The following is a 15,734-nucleotide window of genomic DNA, read 5'->3' as shown; positions in this document are numbered from 1 at the left end:
GAAACCTTTGTAAAGTGTCATACAAACCCCCTTCCCGCACAAGCCACCTTAGCCCAGATCTGACAGTGCCGCTCAGCAGATCTATAGGCGGGGGAGCATTGGTTGGCAGCCCGATCGCATTGCGCGGTTGTCCTCGTCTTTGCCTTGGCCGCATAGTATAACGCGGACCATAAACCCAATCGTGCGGTGCTTTAAGGAGCTACCGACCGCGTTCCGCGGCAGTCGTGCATAGTTTACCTCGTCACTCCGGCCGCCAGCTCATTGCAGGGCTGCGTAAAGGCTGGCATTTAAAACAGTGGAGGGAGATAATACTTCGCTCTGCCACCACCACCATTCCCTCCACCATCACCACCACCGTCACCACCACCACCCCCAACCCCACTCCTTGCAAATCGAAGTCATAAACCGCTTAACATCTGCGGGAATGAAAACTCCGACGAGGAAGTAACGAGTGTTGTGGCACTTAATTGAATATCGCATCTTGAGGGTTAAAGTGGGGCGACCCCGATGCCCTGCATCATCCGAGTCTCTTGGGACGACTGCAGCACCTGCGATCAATTCGTTGCAATTGTGACAGTGTGGCAGTGCGCGCCGTGTCTCAACGGGAAAACCTCCAGCCTTTCTCCAAAAACTACACACAGAAGTTCAAGGAACAAAGAAGCAAAGGGAAGATTTTATTTTTGCAACGCAGAATGGTGAATTAAATTGCACCTCTATTCGGAATAGATTTGCGGGATAACGCCGTTCCCAGTGATGTAACATCGCGGGCTTGCTGGACCTAAATTGTTTTAAAAAAAAGTTATATTTTTCAAAAAAAAAGTTTTGCTGGGATAAAGTTTGAGCCAATCAGAAGCGCAGTGGGGGCGCTCTGCTCCGCGGATGGTTGCAGTTGCAAGAGTTTGAGCGGCGCTCTCCGTAATGTAACCAAGTCAGCCAGGCACCCGGGGGAAGGTGAGAGAGGAAAGCCATCTATCTGAACGTGTGCTCAACCACTGGCTACAACACCTCCCGATCTTGGACACATAATCCCTTCCAGAATGGATATACCGAAGGCTGCAGCGCTGGTGTGGTGCGCCCTTTGCTGCTGTTGGGATTTCCTTTGTGTCCTTGAAGCTGCCACACTGGGATCTCTACAGGATTCCCCTGCTCAGGATGCTCTGGGTCCCTCATCACCTCTGGACAGCAAGCACGATCGGACCTTCAAGCGCCAGCGTCTCCACACAGGCTCTGTGGTGCCGCACGAGTACATGGTGTCACTTTACAGGACCTTGTCGGAGTGTGAAAGGAGAGGGTTGAACAGCAGCCTGGTCCGTGCCCGACCCCGTGCCAACACTGTCACCAGCTTCGTGGACCAAGGAAATGGTGGGTAATTAATGGGACTCCCTTTAATTGTAGAAAGCTGATGGGCTTTGGCTGAGAATGCGCTTTTACAGTAGCTTGCATCTGGTTCTGCGGCGCGAAATACAAGTGCTGATTGCTTTCATCTGCCCCATTATCCCAGTGCTAATTAATTTTCTCCAATAAGTAAGCGGAGGCGCGGGTTGTCGACATATCTGTCTAGTTAGATAGAGCTTAGAAATAGGGCAGAGTGATGCACCAACTGCTTTAACATGGTCTCAGGCAGACTGTGTGTTCGGGCCACAGCCGGGGCTTATCTTGAGGAGGAAAAGTGATCCAATATTACGATAAGAATTCTTAGAATGTACACAGCAGCAGCGTTTCAGCAATTAAACTCACAGAGCTGGCGACTGAACCAATCGTTTGACGAAATAAAGATCCGCTGAAACTCGCTGTTGGCTGCGCCTTGCAATGTAAGTTGCGGGAAACCGCAGATATTCTCGCAGCGCTTGTCTCTCGGGGATAGTTTTACGGTTGTAGGGCAGCGAGACTCCACGAGTGTTCTCGGCAAATAGAGAGGGTGGAAATAACGACAAAGTATGGACATAGGTGAAGGAATTCACCCTGTAGCTGTTCTGAGCAGGACGTTCAATAGTTATATATTTTTAAGTGCATGAGGGCCGCGCGCTTAATACAGGCTGATCTCACGTTAACGCATCAGATAAGACATTAGATTTTGCGGGATGCGAGCTGGGTTTTTCTCTACTGAATAGAGCTGTGAGCGAGAAATTGAAACCCGCCTTAAATGTCGATTATAAAGTCCCCTGAAAAAAATTACCCTTTGGGCATATGTAGATGCTAAGGCAAATACGACACGTTTCCCTTTTAACATTCGTAATCACACCAACTCGGATCAGGTATACTCATAGTTCAAAGGTTTAAATTTACCAGGTAACAAAACAAAGTGGTGAATTTGAGAAGAAAATGACTGTTTCGATGATGATACCAATAACACAGTAGCACGACACGCGATAACGTTGACAACATCATTTAAACAGATTACATGTAGCAGCCCCCTGTAACATCCCGTGATAGTGCCCCTAGTTCCACTGATTTATATACAATGCTGGGAATATACTCCACAGCCATCTGGGACGAAAGAAAAAGTGCTTAAACGTGTCATGTATATCGATGTGACTGGTGTGCAGAGGGTCTCAAGCGCTCTTTTTCTTCTCTATCGTTGTGTTCTGTGTCTTTTGGCTTGCTGGCTAACTGTTGCCAGGAACACTGCTGGTGCATTGCCGATTTAAATGAAGTTTAACTGGGTACCATCTGGGTTTTATTATTCTCTGCTGGGGAACCATTAGAACATGCAGCAATGAAATTGACTAATTTCAGACGGAAATACTGTTTTATTGTATCCCTCTGTGGACACGCGTTTTCAGTTCTTAACGGCTAAATAATCGATCCAGAAGAACATTGAAGCAATGTTAGTGTCGAAGTGGCGGTCAAAATCACGCTCTGCGCTACAGTAACATCTGAAATCTATTCGCGGCGAACTACACAATAATACCCCCCCAACACAATGACACGAGACTAATGGGCCTCGAGGAGTTTTGATAACACGCCTCCTCGAAAGAGTAGTTTGCAAACGCGGCTTTTAGTAAAGGGAGGTGAGTGGCGTTTGAAAGACGGCCAAAATATGTATTTTTTAAAACCAGAATTGCACAGTAGTTCGGAAGCCCAGAATAACGTAGTGTTGAAAGGTTTGCTTGGGGAAATGGAGTTGGACGGTCAGAAGTTGAGATTTGATTGATTGCTGTATCCGACTGCCAGGGACGAAAGTTGTCAAAACCCTCTTTGACATTGACCCTGAGAGAAGTTAGAATCGCAATAGAATCTCAATAGTTGCCTTGCATGGAATAATTTGGTGCAGTTACCGCGCACAAACTAAAATGCTCCTAATAACTGATTGCACTAATGCCTAGAAACGCCACAATACGTGCAAATGCTCAATTAGTAAGAATAATTCCGATTAATTTTATTATTGAACGCATACAATGTTCCAATTGATAAATGGCTTGTGCCGCAGCTTTAGCAGTGAACTATAACAATGAAGCTGTTGAAATAGCTTGCAAGTCCAGCAAATGTGTTAACATAAAACGAAACTCTAAAACAAGTATAAATGCACATTTATTTTGGCTTGTTTGGAAGCTGTCAACTAAACGCCTATCTAGGTTTCCATTGCTATCTAAGGACATTCTCTTAATAGTAACCTTGTCACAAGGCGCACTAAACTGGAGCAGTCATGGTCAACTGCGGGCGATGTTCGCCTTTGTAAATATTGATGGAACTTCGCCAGAGATCCGTAAGCCAGACGTGACACCAGCAAAACAATGTTAGCCATTTCTAACTTGTTTAAAACGTGTCAAATCAAAGCATCATCCCTTCTATCAAAGTGAGGTACTGCGTGTTAGCTAGAACCCCAGCCTGAGTTCAATGGGAATCTAGGTAGTCAGGGGACCAGATACAGACCAGAGCACAATCAGGATTTCTGGCGCTTCTGATACGAATGCAAGCAGGGAATCCGCAACTATTCGGTCACCCGGCTGTAAATCAAAGCTGCGGTTTTTGTATGCCTGGGCACATACATAGGTTAACGCGTTCTAACACATAGAGTTAGATAGGGGTGTTCAAATGCTTACTGCGGTTATCTCAGAACTATCATTGCAGTTTTGTCAGCCCCAAGTCATAAAAGCATTGAACAAATAACCATTCGCTCTAGCGCTGTTCCCATGTGGTCCTTCGTATTACTGTATTTGCCTTTCCCATTTCACCGTGTACAGTCCCAGTTCAATCAGCTGCACGTGTTTCTACCTCTTTGCAAATTAGCCCCGGTGCAATTAATCCCCCCCTTGCCCAACGCTAACCTTAACACGATCGCTCGGAAAAGACCGAAGAGTCATCCAACTTAAAATAAAGCACCCTCCACGAACACAGGGAATCTCAAAACCGTTTTCCAGTCAATAACCATTTATTTAAAAGTTGACCCAAGTAATATAATTGCAAAGATAAGCGCGATAAATGATTTAAAAAAAAACCAGCCTGAAATATTCCAGGCAATGGTCCGTTTCAGATCTGTAATACAAGGCAAATGGTGGGATGATTAAACTGAGATGCTCTCCCTTGCCCAGTTCGGAAACGACCGAAGAGTCATACAATTTAAAAACTCCACACTGGTATCTACAATTGGAGATAAATTATCAAAACGAAGGAGGTCAGCGTTAATAATGCATGTAACCCGCTGAAGTATTTTCTAAGTGAATATCTGGAGTTTGATCATCCCAGACACTGCTTTTGAATTATGTAATTCCAGACGAGAGGTTATCGGCAAATGCGACTTACAATAAATAACCTGTTAGCACGCACTGCGTTAACACAAAGTCGGTATCTTCATCACCGGCTGACAAGGACATGCCGAACCCGGGCAGGTGCCTGCAAATCACAGGCCATCTACTTTACAAGTCTCCTGCAAAAATGTACTGTGTGCCCCGACAATTTGATCAGACAATTAATCGTCAGTAAACCATTTAACTTAGTTACAAAAACAAGAGGGAGATTAACCTGTTTGAACCTGCCATAAAATCATAAGATTCCTGTCATAATCCTTCGCAATTTTGGGGGAAAATACCTGTTGCACGCGGTGTACTACTAAGGGATGGACTATATGAGAGTGAGAAACACTATGAACTGCCATAAAAAAACGTTTTCAACAAAACACAAAATGCTGGAGGAATTCAGTAGATGGGATGGGAGAGAGATGTGGTGCTAGATCTCTATTCAGGCCTACTGAGACCATAGCTAGGGTACATACAGCGGCACTTCTGGTTACGTTGCAGGAAAGATGTGCTAGCATTAGGAAGGCAACCAGAAATGCTGCCAGACATTTGTAGCCGCGGGAACCATTCGATGAAACATATTTTTCTTCTTTAGAAAACATGGGGAGGGGTGGGGGTCGGGATGATTTATTTAAGGTGTATAAAATTATGAACGACCCAGACAAAATAAATAGGAAGAACCCCGTTTCCCTGAGCAAGGCGTGAAATATCAGGTGCGTAAAGATGAAATAAATGTCAGCAGGATTAAGAGAGAAATTAAGGGAAATATTTTAATTCAGAGGGAGATAGGAGTCTGGAACTTACTGCCTGAAGGGTAGTCGAAAACCTTCATCATATTTAATAGACACAATATGCTGGAGTAACTCAGCGGGACAGGCAGCATTTTAGGAGAGAAGGAATGGGTAACGTTTCGGGTCGAGATCCTTGTTCCATCTTATTTAATCCGCATTTGGACTAGTGCTCGAAGAACTATAACCCTCAGAGCCATAGATCTATTGCTCGAAGATGCGTTAGACTGGATCGCCTTTGTTTGAACTGATACAGACACGATGGGCCGAATAATCCCATTCCGTGTCGTAATCTCTTCCATGATTCTGTGACGCTCGCGTGTAATTTTTAAACGTAGCGTGCATTATTGTAAGCGGTTATATTCATTCACACAAAACTGAAAGCTCCCCCCCCCCCAAAAAAAACCCTCTCGTGATTAATGTTAGTTGAACGCCGGTGAATAAAGTCCATATAAAGAACAATTGGTGCATTCATATTTCAATCATCCGATGGCTGCCAGCAATAACCTGTAGGAGGCAGACTTTTGAAAAATGTACAAATAATTGCCATGTTTTATTTTCATATCAGATTACTGGTGACATCACATTATGGTTTTGATGTTCTATATAATTCCAAAACCGCAGAGGAATGGAGGGAGAAGGCGAAGTTAATGGGACTAATCGTTATGCTGGAGCTATTTTACTGATATTGCTATAAAAATCCCGTCACCTGCAGAATAGAAGATTGCTTTAATAAATTAGTTGTCAGTCTGATCCAGTTTTAGGCCAACAAAGATTTGCACGCTTTAAGGTTCTTAAATGGCTATAAAAATCTGCAATTGAAGCCATGCGCTTTTAAGTATAACATAGACCTTAACTAAAGTCCCAGTAAACCCCACTTCCCAGCGGCATCCTCCTGTATTACACGAATTGGGGAAATAAAACAAATATACTTCACTTTACATCCCTAGCCATGCATTACTGAGATTAATTTACGAGAGGAAAATCCCCAGGTAACACTGGCAGGGACGAAATTGCAATTAAAGAACAACCCATGACGTGAATTTAAAAAAAAAGAATAGAGGAAGTCAGCGGGTCAGGCAATATCTGCGGAAGGAAATGGCCATAGCACTCATTCTGGAGAAAGGTGCCGAACCAAAAGGTCGTCGGTCCATTTCCTTCCACCACAGATGCTGTCCGACCAGCTGAGTTCATCCAGCAGTTTGTTAGAGCCCAGCATTTAAATTCTCTTCTCTATCCGTCACCTTTTCCTTTTCTCCCGAGATGCCGTCTGACCCGCTGAGTTACTCCAACTTTTTGGGTCCATATTCATTGGGTACTTGACCAGGTTATTGATCGGTACAAATGTTTTGTTTTCTCTCTCAGTATAATTTCTTTACAAATTATACAGAGAGGCTAAACACAAAAGTGGAATGAAACCATACAGCTCAAGAGCAGTCCCCTTGGTGCACTATTTCCTTGAAGATTTTATTTTGTCCTTCCACACAAACCTTACTTGCCCGTTTTGGAATTGTATCCTTCTGTGGCTTGTCTATTTAAGTGCCTGTCCAAATGTCTCCTAAACGTAGCAATTGTACCTGTTTCCACCACTCTCTCTGGCATTATGTTTCAGATATCAACCACTCAGTGTAACATACATTTTCCCTTTTTATCCCCTTTAGAACTCTTTCCATTCACCTTAAATCTGTGCCCTTTTGAGTCTGATTCTCCTGCCAAGGGAAAAACGATCATCGACCCCCCGTTTTGGCCCCTCATAATCTTATATATTTGTTTACCACCAAGTCACAGCTCAGCCTCATGCACACCCGGGAAACCAAGCCCAACCTATCCAATCCCTTGCCGCAACTAAGGTCCTGCTATATAGACAGCACCCTGGTGAATATCCTCTCGGGAGACAATCAGAGACTTCCTTTAATGTGGCGACCAGGACTGCACACAATGCTCCAAGTGTTTCCTGACCAGCGTTTTGTAAAGTTGCAGCATAATATTATATTCCACACCAAGACCTACGAGCACTAGCATGTCACGTGTCTTCCTCGTCACCCTTTATCCTGTATTGCTAATTTTAGGGAACTATGGACTTGGACTCCTAAATATGTACGTTCATCTAGTCTTTAGTGCTTTACCAAATATCTCTAGTTTCCCTCTGGTTTGACTCTCAGTCTGAAGAAGGGTCTCGACCCGAAACGTCATCTATTCCCCTTGTCCAGAGATGTTCCTTGACACGCTGAGTTACCGCAGCATTTGTGTCTATCTGCGGTGTAAACCAGCGTCTGCAGTTCCTTCGTACACAGTAGGAATCCTACCTCTGTTTGACTTCCCAAAATGAATCCCACTTGCCAGATTGAATTTCATCACTCACTCGACTTCCCTTGTGATCTGCATCGACAACGTATCTTGTGATTAGCGCCACCAAGTTCTCTTGCGGATTTGCTTCATCCGCAAACTTTCCAATCATAAATCAGCGGACTCGGATGCCCAGATAACTTTGTCTACTAAACCAGTACCAAAAATGTAATCCAATAGCTGTTCACCAGAAGACAAAAGGACAACGTTTAACACACATTGAGCTGCCAAGTTTAGCATTAACAAATGTTGCGTTCATTAAAACTGGTTCGGTCGTGATGTTCCTTTGCATTGTGAGTAATGTATCTACCCAACGCGCTCCGGGAAATCCAGTCCACGCCACGATTAAGGGGTTTCTCCAAAACCGCCACGCAAGAGCGAGCGGGTGTGATGGAAATGACCGGGTTTAATCTCAAATTCAAATTTGTGAGTCTGTTGATAAATTACGTGATTCCTTGGACGTCATTTTTGCGCAGCATCCATCCCCCAACCCAAATAGACAGTAACAATGCAGGCTAATGACAGGAAGAGATGTGAGCTGGCTGTTACTTTCTGATGAACGCACTACTAATAACCAACCATTCTTAGCTCATTGCCCTGGTTCACACATCGGAGACGTACTTGTGATTTAGAATGTGGTTTAGCTTTAGAATGTGTCACAAACAATGCTTTTGGAATAAACAAAAATTACAAACTTTGACTCAGAAATCAAGGCAAAATCGGCATCCAGTATGCCCAAAGACCAAAGCTGCTATACTCTCGTTTGACTTGGCACCAGGTGCGGTATAAGTGCATTAAACAGAACGTTTTAAGCGCTGGCAATCAAACAAAATGTCAACAGGTAAGGTTGCAGCCGGCCATCCAGTCTCAGTGGGGAATAATAGGACGATGAAACGGTCTCTGGCGCCCGAAGCCTGTATTTCTGTAGACTCTAGCTGAACTTGTGTTTTTTTTGCCAGCACTCGTTGTTTTACTGCTATTTAATCGCTGTTCTAGTACAAATTCAGACTTTGAAACCGATCGAGATAATTCGCTGGAACTCCAGAGAATAGTAGACACAGACCTCTTTGTCTATGACGGTGGAGGAGCATGAAAACGGACAGTGCTGTCCATGGGGTTGTCCAATCTTCGGAGAAAACAAGTGTTTGGGGCCACCCTACTCCCCCACAAAAAAAAAACAAACGTGCAGCAATTCCAAGAAGTAACAGAATCCTAGAAAGTCACGGCACGGAAGGCGGCTATTCAGCCCATCGTGACCATATCGGTTTAAAAAATATTGTATTCCTCCAAATTTCTGGCTGCCGTGCACAGGTCACGGTTCTTTCTAGTGCTCACTCGAAACGTGTTCAACATGATTCTATCTCTAATGTAGAACACAAAGGGCTGGAGAAACTCAGCGGGCCAGCTCTGGAGGTCCCGATCCAAAACGTCGCTATTCATGTCTTCCACAGATGCTGCCTGACCCGCTGAGTTACTCCAGCACGTTGTTTTCTATACGAGATGACAGCGTCTGAAGATCCTCGTGTCTCTGCTTCTATCTCCACCATTGCATCTGGCAGTAAATTAAGAACTCCCGCAGCACTGCGTGGAAAAGAACACCCTCAGCTTCCTTTTAATCTTTCACCAGTAAACTAATTCATCTTCCAGATTTATTGACAATTTAAAAGTAAATTATTTTGAGAGCACCGCAGTGCCCTTACATTCTCTATCCATAAATTCGCCCACGTAGTTAAAGTGTGTTCTGGTTTGAGAGGAACCATAGCGAGGCACAGTCGATGATACAATCGGAGTTTGTTACAGTATATCTGTACGATTCGTCTGTGTTGAATGAGACCTTGGGAGGAGAGGTTTAAAAACTCACTTAGAGGCACAGGAACAGTTGCGGTCGACTGCTGAAGAACTCCTCTGCAGAGCAGTAAAACCACGTATAATCTCATCTGTTTGCAGCTTGTAAGAACATAACAGGGAACAGATTGACACGAGCCGCAAATGAAGCAGGTTAAAGGAGGCCTTCTGCGTTTTGGAAATGCTCAGTGCATCAGGGAGGGGAATAATATCAAATTGCAAAAAAAAGAAGCAAGACCTGCAGATACTGAAAATCTAAACTTCATCACAAATTGCTGCAGATACTCAGCAGACCAGGCCACATCTGTGTCAGCGTTCCGGGTGAAAGGCGCGTAGTTTTAGATTTAGAGATACAGCGTGGAATCAGGCCCTTCAGCCACCAAGTCCACGCAGCCCATCGATCCCCCATTAATACTGGTTCTATGCAAACCCTACACGCTCGGGCCAATTCGCAGAGGCTAATTGACCTACACACCCACATGTCTTTGGGATGTGGGAGGAAACCTGAGTACGCTGAGGAAACCCACACGATCACAGGGAGAACATGCAAACTCCACACGAATAGCATCCGAGGTCCGAATCGAACTCGGGTCTCTGGCGCTGTGAAGCAGCAGCCACTTCCGTCAGAAATGTCTTCAATCGTTGAATTGTGCTTCTGCACTTATTTTCGGCAACCGTCTTTCTTGTCACAAAATTTCTGCATTTGCGATTGGAATAACAAAATCACACGTCGACTGGGTGGTGTCACGGACTAGGCTGCCGCAGGACAATCTCTCTGGCTCCGGAAGGTCTAAGCCACGAAACGTTCGCATCTAAATGCACGGACCCTTGCGTCAATTCCACATGCGTCTCTCTTAAAACCTGGCGTTTATGTGCTCCGAGTCCCCCCGGCCACTCGGCCCTCCACAGGTACAAGAAACACATGTTGAAAAAGCAAATTGGATACATAGTCCTGGCAGTATTGAAATAATTCGAAAAATAATTACTAAAGGAATAATTAGTGTTATCATTTTTAACCACAACAACTGAGACGATTTAATTTCGTGCCTTTCATGTATTTAGCACTCCTTCAAACACAACAGAGCAATTTTACGACACGGCAATATTAACGATACAAATCCAATACATAAGTATTTGTTCCCGTCTGGTTTGGAATATTTATGCACCCCTAGCTGGGTGCAGCGCCTATTTTGGACATAAATAGCACATTTTATTAAGAACATTGAAATTCTGATTAGTGGTCCTGTGACTTAGCAGAGGGGTATCGACCATTTCCCCAGGTTGTGAAGAAACCAGCGGATCTAATGAGGGGTGAAAATGTCAACCACAACTTTTGCCTCAGTTCTCCTTGGTTGGGACTGGTCAAGTATTACTCTGTATCTCTCCATTATTCCACGTTAGAAAGGGTATGAGATGTATGTGCGCGCCGTGGGACAATGGAGCGAGGAAGGCTCTTGTGATTTAATCGCCCCCTCCCTCCCGCCCAATATGTTCAACTCACCAGCAAGCATCGTAAAAGAATAGCAATCGCCGACCGGGATAAGAGATCCGGCACCTACCGCAAGGAAGCAGTGAACGCCTTCTGAATAATAGAGGAAATAAGAAAAATAATAACACGTTAATATTGCACACATGGGAATTTTAAAAGTTTTGCGGTACCATAGGCATTCCATATATTGAAACAGTTAGTTTACAATTGTGAACACGTGGATGTTGGCATCTACTGCTCTTTACGGGCAAGCGCACTTTTAAAAATATACGGAGAAACAAGGAACTGCAGGTGTTGGTTTACAAAAAGAAATACACAAAGTGCTGGAGTAACTCGGTGGGTCAGGAAGCTTCTCTGAAAACATGGATAGGTCACTTCTCAGTCTGAGGAAGGGTCTCAATCCGAAAAGTCCTCCTATTCCTTTTTCTAACGAGATGATGATGCCCGTTCCGCTCGGTTGCTCCAGCTGAGTATTTTGGTGGACAGAGCGCAAGTGTTCGGCGAAACGGTCGCCAAGTCTACGCTTGGTCTCGCCGATTCCACCACGGAATGTGTGCAAAATTGATAAACTTGTCTCCATTCGTCACGCTTACTTGTTGCGAGAAGATAGATGGTCATCTAGCCTCTGGTTCTGAACGTCTAATGGTTATTCAGCTGGAAAGATCCTCAGACGTTATTAGGCAGTTGAGTTCCAGACCGTGGCCTGAGAAGGAATGGCAAGAACATTTTAGCGTGAATGTAATGGGGTACAGGGAATGTAATCGATGTCATTCTACTACTAAAGAAGGTTCTGGAGTAACTAAACGGGACAGGCAGCATCTTTGGATATCGTGCGTTACATGTCTATATTCGGCGTAAATCAGCATTTGCAGACATGGATCGGCGATGTTTCGGGTTGGGACCTTTCGGCAGACCGGCTGACTGACCCGCTGAGTTCCTCCAGCACTGTGTTTTACTCAAGATTTCAGCATCTGCAGTTCCTTGTGTCCGAATTTTGTTGTTGCTTACGTTCATTTCAAGACGAGCTTGGAGGCGCAGCCGACATAATCTAACGAGTCGCTGCGGTATCCTGTCGACCGTGCACAATAAAACGACCAGGCACAAGTGAAGGAAGATGTGAATATTGGGGTCAACATGAGGCGACTGAGGAGAAACTAATTGCTATGTCCCGGATAGTTCAAACTTTGCGAAAGTGGTGTAGGCATCAGATGACAGATGGATATGTCTTAAACCTCCCGTTTGGACCTTTGGAAATTATGGGGACGTGTTGAGTGGTCAGAAGTAATTTGATTCAAAGAGTCTCGTTTCTGCAGCTATTCGTGTGATAGGCCTGGTCAAAGATATATTTATGGTAGGGTCTAAGCAAGACAAAAGGTCAATGTGGCCGGACTTCCTCTTATTGGAGATAAACAGTACCAGGAACCCGTTCAGTACTAATGGGACTTCTCACTGTCAACGAAGGCGTGAAGGCAATCCAATCCGTGCCGAGGCTGTTTCAGTAACAGGCTCATACACAATAGAGATCACTGCTCCGGAATCACCGGCAAACAGCCTCGCTTGGACCATTGATGAAACAGATAAAGGTGATTGTGATGGGATGCTCTCGTGTAGTGTTCTTGCAGCAATATCCCAGCGTATTCCTCGTCTTCATCTTACGTAAGCGTGGCCTCAGTCATGAACGGTTTATGTTCGATCTCGTTTTTTCCAGTTCTTCTTAGTTCTATTATCAGCCAACTGCTAGGCACATAAGGTATTCTCAATCTCGCTGCACTGTGCTCGTGTGTTCTTCATTGTGCCCACAATTTTCCTGTCCAATTAAAACAAATCTTTACATGTATTGGTTGCACATTCTGAACAACCAAGCTCTGGTTTGGCAGTTCATGACCCAGCGGTGTGAACATTGATTCATGTAATTTCAAGTAACTCCTGCATTACCTCCACCCCCCTCCCCCACACCATCAGTCGTTCTACCAGCCCCACTGTTCGCATCCATGTATCCCTCTCGTTAGCACATTTCCCCAGCCAAGAATGGGCCTTATGGACTCCACCTTTCCAAAGATCAACTCTTGCCAGCTCTGAGTTTTTTTCCTGGCCTTTCCTCGCCTCCAGTCCCCCCTCCCCCACGTCTGACGAAGGGTTCCGACCCGAAACGTCACCTATTCCTTTTCTCCAGAGATGCTGCCTGACCCGTTGAGTTACTCCAGCGTTTTGTGTATATCTGTAGTTTGGCTTGATTGTATTTTTATATGGAGTTATCTGATTTGATTGGATAGCTCGCAATCAAAAGCTTTTCACTGTACCTCATCAAAATTTAAAAGGCGCTAGTGTGCCAGTGTGTAGCTAACCCCGAACAATAAATAACACACCATTTTATAGTTAAATGTGCACAGCCACAATGTGTGCAAGATCAGTATGTTTGCACACGTACTTTGCACTTTGGGATCATTCGCATCTTCACCATTCAATTTGCCCTCTTGTTTTTATTATTTGTTCTGTATCAGCGCGCGTTTTCATTATTCCTTGCCTCGGCTTTCTTCCATAGCTTCTGATTTTAATTTATCGTCTCCATTATTTTCCAGACGGAGTTCCCCATGAGAAGAAACAGAGATATCTGTTTGATATTTCCAAATTGCCCAATACAGAGGAGCTGGTTGGAGCCGAGTTGAGGATCTTTCGAAAGTTGCCGGGAGACCTCCACGGGATGCTGTCCCTGGGGGGCAGTATGTATAGTATTCTACTTTATTCATGTAACCAACTGGGGGACTACCCACCGAAGCGGCTCGACTCGAGGACAGTAGACATATTGGACGTCGATTCGTCGAAATGGCAAGTGTTCGACGTGTGGGATTTAATGAAAAGCCACATCACTGCTAACCTGCTGTGTTTAGATGTGGAAATCATTTCCGATTACTCCCAGGAGGCCTTAGATCCGAGACATTTGGGATTCAATCGCTCTGATCTGCAGCCTCAGGAGAAAGCTTTGTTGGTGGCGTTCAGCAACGCGAAGAAAAGGGAAAACCTATTTCGGGAGATCAGAGAGAAAATCAGATCTCTGGGTGGGGCGGACTCACTACAAACCAGCCGTGAGCCCAGTGTCAAGCGCCGCAGAAAAAGGAGGACCGCGTTCTCCAGTAGGTCTAGCAGAGGAAGTGGGAAAAGAGCCAGGTCGAGATGCAGCAGGAAACCTCTTCATGTCAACTTCAAGGAGTTGGGATGGGACGATTGGATTATCGCGCCTTTAGACTATGAGGCCTACCATTGTGAAGGGATCTGCGACTTCCCGCTCAGATCCCACCTTGAACCCACTAACCACGCCATTATACAAACGCTGATGAACTCCATGGACCCCGAGTCCACGCCGCCCAGTTGTTGCGTCCCATCTAAACTCAGTCCCATCAGCATACTGTACATCGACTCGGGCAACAATGTAGTCTATAAACAATACGAAGACATGGTGGTAGAATCATGCGGATGCAGGTAGCGCCTTGACCCCGGTCCTCCAATCTAATTTTACATGAGGCTAAATACTGCAGCGGGGTTGATCAATGCTAATGCGCCCAATTATTGTCAAGGGCATCTCAGCGAGGGGCTGCCGTGGGGAGGATCGACTCTGGCCGCGGGGAACGGCGTCTTCCTGGCCCCGACCACTGCATCAAGCTGGCGAAAGATCCAACCATCTAAGGCTTCAAGGTTTGGGGAATTGGATAATGAGTTGTACAAAATACACCCATGTTCTTAATTTGAGGTTAAGATGGAGACCGGACCCTAATGCATCAGTCGATACCTATTTTTTTTTTCAAAAACCTCCAGCGATGGGTGCTGACAGTTTGGGAAGTTCACTTACACGTAAAATCCGTTCCATCTGCGCTTTCTGTAGCGTGACTTAGCGCGCACATTCACTCATTTTTTGCAACCTGATCAGCGAACTGCCCTAGCGGGAGCATCCCTGCTGCAAGGAAAGGGCGGCCGATCTGGTTTTGATCATTATTAACATGTGCTAACAAACGTGAGCCAGCTGCAAGCGGAAGGCCTAGACGGCAATCATTGAAAGGAAAAGCCAGCTCTATCCTCTGCAAGATCGCATATCTGCCTGTCGCAGATTAACCCATCAAGCACAGAGAATAGGCAGAGATGGCTACGCCTCGCCCACTCACCCCATCTCCACCCGCCTCTGCGTGGATCTAAAACATTCGACTGTTAAAGCACCACCGACATTCATAGAACAGTAATGATTCCATTAAAATCGCATCAAATCCGCGGTCTAATTTGAAAGAAAAAATACACAGTTACAATCCTAAATCAGTTTACACATGATGTCTCATTGGAACATTCAGTATCAACATAATCGGCAGTGGTACAAATATGAAAATATTACAAAGGCCAATCGTGTTTCCACGTTTATATTTGCCATTTGAAAAAAATATACTAATATTTTACTTTCCTCGCGTAATATTCCAAGTTATTGTTTAAGGCATACGAAGTGAACGTAAACCTGTCCACTTAGGGGACAAGAATGTTTTAAAAAGGTTA

The 15,734-nt window shown here is 44.9% G+C and overlaps 1 protein-coding gene across 1 annotated transcript; it reads left to right on the top strand.

Moving 5' to 3' along the window:
* Positions 1–380: 380 nt before the first annotated feature.
* gdf7 (growth differentiation factor 7) lies at positions 381–15,376 on the top strand. Its single transcript, XM_055635388.1, has 2 exons — positions 381–1,362; positions 13,784–15,376. The coding sequence occupies exons 1-2, from the start codon at positions 1,038–1,040 to the stop codon at positions 14,683–14,685; spliced, it is 1,227 nt and encodes a 408-aa protein (XP_055491363.1). The 5' UTR covers positions 381–1,037; the 3' UTR covers positions 14,686–15,376.
* Positions 15,377–15,734: the final 358 nt, after the last annotated feature.

Source organism: Leucoraja erinacea, chromosome 5 (genome assembly GCF_028641065.1).
Source record: "Leucoraja erinacea ecotype New England chromosome 5, Leri_hhj_1, whole genome shotgun sequence".
In the NCBI taxonomy this organism is placed as follows: Eukaryota; Metazoa; Chordata; class Chondrichthyes; order Rajiformes; family Rajidae; genus Leucoraja; species Leucoraja erinaceus.
This window is presented reverse-complemented; position numbering and strand designations above follow the sequence as displayed.